At 30.0% G+C, this 9,821-nt stretch overlaps 1 protein-coding gene across 1 annotated transcript; it reads right to left on the bottom strand.

The window, feature by feature from the left end:
* Positions 1 to 310: 310 nt before the first annotated feature.
* Positions 311 to 3,502, bottom strand: LOC126666174 (peroxidase 25). Its single transcript, XM_050359170.2, has 4 exons — positions 3,257 to 3,502; positions 2,359 to 2,538; positions 1,728 to 1,890; positions 311 to 827 (listed from the first exon to the last, which is right to left on the bottom strand). The coding sequence occupies exons 1-4, from the start codon at positions 3,455 to 3,457 to the stop codon at positions 406 to 408; spliced, it is 966 nt and encodes a 321-aa protein (XP_050215127.1). The 5' UTR covers positions 3,458 to 3,502; the 3' UTR covers positions 311 to 405.
* Positions 3,503 to 9,821: the final 6,319 nt, after the last annotated feature.

Here is a 9,821-nt window from a genome sequence, read left to right on the forward strand (position 1 = left end):
CCATTTTTATGGGCGGTTTGATTGTTTCATCGCATTGGGGGTTTCGTATATAGGATTCCTAGTTTTGGCGTTGCTTTATGTTTATATGCTTTGCAGGTATTGGGTTTATGTCAAATAGTCTTTAGATTATATCTGTAGGTTTAGTTAGTTAGCTAGTAGTTTCTTTTGTATGCTATCTGTTAAATGAAATTCTCACAAGAACGAACTGCTGAATGATTAACCTTTAGAAGTGCCAAATTCCCTATTCAGTACTTCTATTTGCTGCTTGTGCTGATGTGGTTGTTGATGTCTTTAATTAGAAATTCTAAAGTAACAAAATAGTATGTAATTGCTTATCAATTATTATTGTGCAGCACTTGATCATTTTAATTGTATCTATTATACAATTTCTTTGACACATGATCATCAATTGAACTTGGAGCAAACCTTTCTAATCTCACCATATGAACCAGTCTTAACTTCAATGCTACTCATTTTAACCATAGCTTTTGGAAAATCAAAATTAAACCTAAGCCCAAATAATCCTCTCACATTTCCACTAAACTTTTGAACAACATCGCCAGTTTCAGCATCATCCCAAAGTCTTTGATCAGACTCTAAAACTCCATTTCCATCTCTTACGTTCTTAAAAAAACTCGCATCGAACTTAAGTTGGCTGTTGCTGTCTAATGCCACCCTTTTTGATCCATCGCCATCTTTCGGGCAAACGACTTGTAGTTGTGATAGGAATTCGTGATTAATTGTTGGGTCTGCATTGCCTGTGGTTGTGAAATTGTATAGACGGTATCTGAAGAATAAGCAGTCTGTTTGACCTATGGTATGTGCCCCTGCCACACAAATTTAACTTTTAGGTTATATAATTAAGGGAACGTATAAGCCCCTCGTGATATAATTATCTTAAATAAACCCTTACATTTTATCCCTAATATTCATGTCAGAAGTCTCGAGTTCTATGCAGCATAGTTTTAAACTTGATAATGGGTGTTTTGTTGCTTATGATAATCCTGGTTTGTACTTGTTCATGGATCAGAATCAGACTAAGCCAATCAGACTCGACTTTTTTTAATTTAAAAATTAAATTTGATCCGATCTCGATTCAAGTCTAATATTTATTGCACAGATCCAATTTATATAGTAGAATCATACGGATCTTTATTAGATTTTTTTGAATATGCATAAAAACTTAACCAAAAATAGAAGTATAGAACTGCTTGTAAAAAGGCGGATCTAAACCGATCTCGGGTTTATGCCGGGATTGACGAGAAAAAAGAGTATCCAAATCCGGTCCAAATAGCCCGGGCTTGGACAGGCTGTTTAGGTACTCAGCCAAATAATCAGTTTTAAATCCTACCTGCTCGAATCTGAATTATCCGACATCAATATAGCAATCGAATGTTGGGCTATTAAACTAAGGCCATGTTTGATTCATGGAATATAATAAGGGCTTTTTATATAAAATACAGGATTTGGGCTAGACTTTACTTTTATACGGCCCAATCCATATTTTTACTTTTCACACCATCAATTTTATAGTTTTTGAAAGGAGGAGTTATTCCACAAAATCATGGAATAGCAATTCCATGGAGTTACTATTCCATAAACCAAAATAAGGAATAACTATTCAATACGAAATAGCTATTCTATTCTGAACTTATTCCATGAACCATACATGGTCTAAAATGAATAATTATTATGTAACAGAAATGAAAAAACGAGAGAATAAATACCAACTAAGGTGACGAGATCATGAGCATCGAGGCCTTTAGCTGCAAACTTTTGCTTCTGAATGGCAACCGAATCAAAAAAAGAAGGCAAATTCGAAGCCTGAGATGATAAAGAAACTCTACCATCTCTTCTCCCAGTTGGGACTGTCCAGCTTGGCCCATCACTCTGAAATATAATTCCATTTATTTTGAGGCATAATTATCTAAAATATTTTTTTTTTTTTACTTTTAAAATTTATATTCTAAACTTTCAGATTGTCAATTTTACCCTATTTCTTAATTTTTAGTATCAATTATATTCATTTTTTGAAATTTGAAAAATTCTTATATAAAAAAAGTTCTACTATATCCTTCATATTTGAGTTTTAAAAATATTAATTGTTTATTTAAACTACGTGTTAAATATGAATGACATTAAAATTTTTTTGAGTTAAAAACTCTAATTAAGAAAAATGGATACAACTGTATTTGAGAATTAAGAAATGGAACAAAATTGACGATTTTGAATTTATGAGATATAAATGAAAAAACTCGAGAAGTGGGGTATTTGTGGATGATTAGGCTTTTATTTAATCCTTAATTAAATAAAAGAGAACTTTTATTAAAAAAAACATATTGATTAAGAATTAATTACCAAGTCTACAGAATCACGAGCAGCTAAAGCAAGTATGTCAGCACATGAGACTACACCAGGGCATGTTGCCTCTAATTGTGATTTGGCTTGATCAATTACTTCAAATCCTCTTAATCCTGTATTTGGTAATGCATTTCTCTCAGCAGATGCTCCTGTAATCAACACTGATCCGTCACAACCCTGTCAAATAATTTTAGAGTTAGTGATAAGCAGCAGCAGCGGAATCAGAAAATTAAGAAAATTGAAAAAAAAAAATCGGCAATCCAAAAGAATATAAAAAGAAAGATTAAGTAATTTTATACATTTATAGATTTGATAGTTTTAACATATATAATCTTTTAAAAGATTAACTGTTTGATCAATTTATTTTTTGAACTATATTCAAAATATGTGTCTGGTGTAATGTAAGTTGCTTGTATGAATTTAATTATGAAAAAATTCTATAACTTTAATTGAATTGCGGTTTAAATATAATTATCTCAACTCTCCAAATTAACATACTAAATTATTATTCATCAAAAAAAAAACTAAACTAGTGATCTTTTGGGGAGAAAAAAAAAACGAACAAAAAAAATGGGGCATGTGGTCATGGCAGCTTTCCACCCTTAAGTTCTACGTCTGATAGCTAGTGATCTTTTGGGGCATGTAAAAATTTGAATGAAACCGAATAATTGAAGAGGAAAATTTGACTCGGTTTAATTTGAAGTATGAGTTTTTAATTTGGTTCGATTTTAGATATAAAAAAAACTTCCAGCTAAGTGCAGCCTAAATAAAACGGAAGAAACAGAATGTAGCCAAAAGCTGGGTGGTGATACAATCTGATATGAAATAATTTCGGTGTAATTCTCAAACTTGGAACCTAAAAAATAAAATGAAAAAGTGGAAAAAGGTAGAAAACCTGAACAAAGCAGTCATGGAAATGAAGCCTTAACAAAGCAGCAGCTATGGTTGGATCCTTTTGGAAGTAAGATTGAACAGTGGACCTAACAATGGATTCAGCCTTGGGACAAGAAGATGAATAAAACCCATTTTTCAGTTGGCTTTTCACACACAAAACCATCGCCAAATTCACAAGAACAACCAACCACAAGCTTCCCATTAGGACAAAACCAGTAATACAATGTTAACTAATTTGCTTCTGACATGCATTCCAAATTCTGAGTATTTATAGGTAAAAGTATTTGCATTATCCTTTTCTTTGCTTGTCCACTCCATTTAATCTTTTCGTTTTTTTATGATAATCTTTTTTCAGTGGAGACGCGTCGGACTATTGAAAATTGCTAGTGCTACCTTTTTTTTCCTTCACCTGTTTGTTATAGCCACAATGTGCGATTAACTAAAATTTAAACAAAATATTCATATTTGTCGATAATTTTAGCTTGTTTTGTTAAATATATTCTTTTCAAAATCGTGTTAGATTTACCATTTTTTTATCTTTATTAAATATATTCACAATCAGTTTGGATCTGATGTGTCATGATGTTATACGTCTATCAATATATATAAAATTAACCATATGGGGCATATATAACCTTGTGCCACATTGGCTCCAAATTGATTGAGGGTATATTTGATAAAAATCGAAATACAATGGTATATAAAGTATTTTAAAAATATACAATGGAAAAAAATATGGATAGGTATGGACATTTTACTTAAATTTATCATTCTTTAAATGTTATTATATTTTTATTTTGACATACAGTGGCTACCTTTTGTTAAGTAAATTGAAAACACGTCACTATCACTATATTAAAGTTAGTAAATTTTATAATTCAGTCAAGTACAAAGTAGAATTAGAGCTATTTGATTGATATTTTTACTTTATCAGAATTTACAAAAACATGAAAATTTCATATGTTTAGTTTTATTTGTTTAAATAAAATTATACCATGTGTATAGTAATTAAATATATTAAAAAAAACGGTACTTTGTATTGCATTCCTTGTCACTTCAACGTATCGAAGAAAATTGGTCTGAGTGTTGATTGTTTTCTACCTTTATTAATTATAATTCCTTAAACGCGTTTTACTTTTGTTGCTTGTCAATTGTCATTGCTTTTATTTCAACTAACTTTTCACCTTTTGATCTCTTATTTTTGTGCTACAATCTTTCATTCATTCACACCAAACTTTTGTTACTAATCATCATGCATGGATTCATTAACTTCTTAGCTTTGCATGCAAACTTAATAATTACTTACTAAGCAAAACTACAAAAGAGTTAATCCTCTTGTTAATTAACTATATTTGTTTCATCTTTACTTAAGTACTCTTATATTTAGGGTAATTGATCCTAATAATATCCAAATTATCATTTATTTTTTGCAATTTACTGATCAAATTTTAATTTTATTTCATTTTAGTTCCTTTATTTTATTAATGAGAGATTTTTCAGAAAAAAATGGATATGTAATAGCCGGATTTTTACTTTTTTACTTACTTGAAATTTTTAATGTATACATAATTTGACCTCAAACTTCTCTTCAAAAAAAAAATTATATATACCTTACAAGTTTTCAAGAAAATATTAGCAAAATCAGATGGCCAGGTGGTAAAATCCAACTGTCACGCATGCGTTTTGGCCGTAAAAACTTCATTTGAAATAAAAGTAAAAATTGATAATTAAAATGAAACAAATCTAAATTTGGTCACTGAAAAATTACAAAAAAACAATAATTTAGGTATTCTTTGGACAATTACCCCTTAAGTTTAACTACCAATTATTGGTTCCTAATTCTTTCCTTCTCTAACATTGGAAATTTGATAAATTTTGACTAATTGTAAGAAATTTATTTTAAAAATAACTTAATTAAAATACAGTCGAACCAAGTAACTGATTTTATCAACCAATGTGTAAATAAGTGAATTCCCCATTTGGGCTTTTCGGGTTCGATTTTTACTAATACTGTATTACTATACAAATTACGGAATCAATTATAGTGCAAAATCACAACACTTAGCTACCATGAGTTGCCCAAATGAAAGGTCAAGTGAAGAAGCCTTGCCTGCAACTCTGGTAGGTGGGATGGAGGAACCCTAGCTATACCTTAGTTGAATATTTTCATTCCATAATTTTATCAAGTTTCACATGCTTCCATTATAGCATAATTAGTAATTGAATAACGGAAAGTGTACGATCCAAATATTTTTCAAGAACGTTCCTTCTTATGGAATGATATACCAAGCATAGTTGTTGATGACTTGTTCCTCACTTATGTTACATTTGTATGATCTATATATAACATAAATAAAAGCTATGTATAGTGGATGTATAGTGGAAAATATTTTTCTCTCAAATAAATAAAGTCCTTGCCGCATTTCAAATGTGCTTAAATTGTTTATTTTCTTTTTAATTTAAAATATAGCTTATCTTAAAATTATTGAGATAATTTTCTTAAATTAAATTGTGCCATTTTTAAAGATAAATCATGTACACTACAAAGCAATGTTGGATTAAGAATCATTTGAATGGAGACATATATATCGAGCTAGAAAGGATTTCAAGCTAAAAAATATTGGATTAGAATCTAAGCCTTGCTCGTCGAGCTATACTTGTTTTCATTGGCTCAAGCAAAAACATAATTAGCTTTTCGAGCCAACCACACGCTCGAATCAAATTATTAAGGGCCAAGAGTCAACCCGTGAAGCTAACTTTTGCTCATCGAGATGGCCAAAAACTTTACATAAAATATATTTCCTTCACGCATAAGTTCAAGCTCCGTTTGATTCTAGTCCAACTCCAACTTCAACTCCTCCCAGGACGTAAAAAATCATTTCTAAATATAAAGTTTCAAAACACTTCATGACCTCTATGTATATAGACGATCAAAGCCAATGTCATTAGACTTTTGATTATCTAGGCTTGATTTACTGTTTTATTTCAAACAAGTTGCGGATTTTTCAAAGTTAATTATGGATTATTTCAGCAACACTCCAAGCTTATTTGTTATTTTTTTTAATTTGATTATATAAATTTGTTACTTTTTATCATGTATAATTGCAAAATTGAAAAGTTCATGTTAAATATGTCAAAATTAAGAGTCCATGTTAAATACCAAAAGCACGCGAAAGTTGGTGATTTTTAATGCATCTAAGCCTTATATTAACTCATAATCTCTACATATTATAGCGTTCTAATCAATATTAACTTCTAATCTATACACTTTATAGTATTCAATATATATTAACTTTTAATCTATAAAAATTATTTATATTATAAAAATATTTATTTAATTTTTATTATTTTAACATTATATTTTATTGATTTTTACCTAATATGAACGTTATTATTGAAAGAGTATTATCATTAGTATTTTTAAATAAACTATAATTAACATTAAAAAATTATTTTATTTATTTAATTATGATTTTTTTTGACATTTTTAAATAAAATTATTATTTAGATAAATTATTAATTTGATTTCGCATAAATACGCGGGACTTACATCTAGTAGCTAATATAGTTAGGAAGAGAGTTTCAGTGCATTAGATTTATTCCTCATTGCATGAACAATTAAAGAATGTGATAGATCAAATCTGGCTGTGGAGAAATCAAATCTTGTTTGGTGAAAAAGCTATTTCAGTTCACTATATTATTCTAGATATTGAGCAAAGGGTTGAGTACATTTTGAAAGCTCAAGAGAACAAGAAGGCTTTCCAAAACCCTTTATTGTTGCTTCATGATACCATGGTTAGCTGGTCTACTCCCCCTTCGATGTGGATGAAACTTAACACAGACGGTGCCTTCAATCCAGCAACTGGCATTGCTAAAGCAGGGGGTCTTTTGCGTGATAGCTCCGGGAACTGGATTGGGAGTTTTTCAATGACTATAGGCAAGGATACAGTTAATGGTGCTGAATTTAGAGGAGTCCTTCAAGGCCTTCTTCTAGCCTGGAAATTAAAGCTGCAAAGAGTTATTCTTGAAGCTGACAGCCGTAAGCGGGTTTTTTCCCAAAAAATTGCCACAATAAAAAGTTATTCCCAAATAGTTCCTGGGGCATGAATCCGCAAGTCACACTTGCGGATTCATGCATGAATCCCCCTTAATCTTAATTAAGGGGGAGCATAGAAATCAGTAAAACAAAGGTGTCCGCAAGTATGACTTGCAGACACCTTTGTCCAATGGGTTTGGGTGTGCTGAAAATGCACACCCAAACCCATTCTTTTTTATTATTTTTTTACATTATAAATTTTAAAAAACAAAAATTCTTATCCCTTATTCAATTTTAAAATAGAATATTAACCACTAGAGTGTTTTCGGTTTAAATTTGGAATTTTGTAATTTGCAAATATCAGAGAAAGCGTCGAAATTTTAGAAGTGGGCAGCGTACTATTTGCTTGAGGCTACAAGAGGTTAGTGAATGTTTTATTTACTTTAGTTTTAAATATAATTTGTTAGTTAGATGTTAAAAATTAGTTTAAATTAAAAAACTTTAAATAATTTATTGTAACTGTGAATACTAAGGTTAGTCAAATATAGAAAAATATTAAAAATTTTAGTATATTATTTTAATGTTTAAAAATATTAGAAAACCCTAATTGTTAAAATTGTTGATTTATTATTTAGTATTTGTAAAATGGTAGATATTATAATTGTTAAAACTGATATTAGATAAAAATTGTTAATAAAATGCAAAAACCAAGTATAATTTAAAAAAGTTTTATAATTTATAATAAAATGTTAGAGATTAGTCAATTTTAGAATATTTTTCTATTTTACTTAACTTTTAAAAAATATTAGAGAATTATAATTTTTAAAAGTTAAGTTAATTATATATTTTTAGTAAAATGTTAGAAATAATTGTTATAATTATTTATTATTAGTAAAATGCCGTTAAAAAATGCTTTGCATTTGAAATTGCTACCATAATTTATGGACAAATACTAAACATGTGAGTGATACCTCGCGTCACCGACGGACTCAGCAGGGTTATCACATAAGGACCCGAACCATTTGGGAATAACTTTTGGAACCCAGTTTTTTAATTTAAACTAATTTTTATCATCTAAGTAGCAAATTATATTTAAAAGTAAAGTAAATAAAACATTCACTAACCTATTGTAGCCTCCAGTAAATAGCACGCTGTCCACTTCTAAAATTTCGACGCTTTCTCCGATATTTGCAAATTACAAAATTTAAACCGAAAACACTCTAAAAATTAATATTTTATTTTAAAATTAAATAAGGGATAAAAGTTTTTATTTTTTAAATTTATAATTAAAAAAATAATAAAAAAGAGTGGGTTTGGGTGTGCATTTTCAGCACACCCTTACCACCCATATGGACAAAGGTATCCGCAAGTCATACTTGCGGATACCTTTGTTTTACTGATTCCCATTAGCTCCCCCTTAATTAAGATTAAGGGGGTTTCATGCATGAATCCGCAAGTATGACTTGCGGATTCATGCCCCAGGAACCATTTGGGAATAACTTTTTATAATGGCAATTTTTTGGAAAAAAACCCGACAGTAAGCTTGTGGTGGAAAAAATCAAGAGCTCTTCCTTAGCAGGCCAACATTCGAATATGCTGATGGCTATTCGATCACTCATTAGTAGAAATTGGGAAGTTAAAGTGACGTATATCTACCGGGAAGCAAACTTTGCCGCGGATCATCTAGCACCTCTTAATAATGCTACGTCTATGTGTTATATTGAGCATACCGCTCCCCCTGACAGCCTCATCCCCTGGCTCAAGCATGATTTACAGGGTGTCTCTTATAGTAGAAGCATCGTTTTTTAGTTTTTCTTAGGCTTTTGCCTCTTTCCTTGTAATAAAAAAAAATGTGATAGATAAAGAGTAGGCAATGGTACAAAAAAACCTCGAAGTTTCCTCAAAAATACAAATAAGCCCTTAAATCTTTTTGGCATAAAAAAACCATCATTGTTTTTAAATCGAACAAAAAAGCCTTTTCGCCCATGATTTTGACTAACAGACGCTACGTAGCTGATGTGGCACTAGGAAAAATGTTCAAACATACTCTTAATGTTTAAAATACTTACCAATTCTATATTTATAAAATTTTAAGCATTATTTTACCCTATTCTTCCTAAATAACTCTAAGTTTTTTTTAAAAGTCGATTATTAACAATATCAAAACACAATTTTATGTCAGCTACTGAATGTCTGTTAGTCAAAGTCATGGACGGGAGAGCTTTTTTATTCGATTTAACAAAAATAAGGATTTTTTGTGCTAAAAAAAGTTTAAGGGTTGATCTATACTTCTGAGAAAACTTAAAGTTTTTTTTTTGTATCTTTTGCCCCAATATTAGTAATCAATTAAACCAATGAGTTGTAATTCAAATGTTAGAAGCGCTGGTAGCAAAATGTTAGGTCGTGGGTTCAATTATAAAAAAAAGGCTTAATGTCTTAAAAACCCCTGATCTTTCATCCTCTTTTCAATCCTATCCTGACGTTGAAAATTTGTCAATTTTACCCCATTTTGCATTTTTTCATTTCAATT

Source organism: Mercurialis annua, linkage group LG1-X (assembly GCF_937616625.2).
Source record: "Mercurialis annua linkage group LG1-X, ddMerAnnu1.2, whole genome shotgun sequence".
Lineage (NCBI taxonomy): Eukaryota > Viridiplantae > Streptophyta > Magnoliopsida > Malpighiales > Euphorbiaceae > Mercurialis > Mercurialis annua.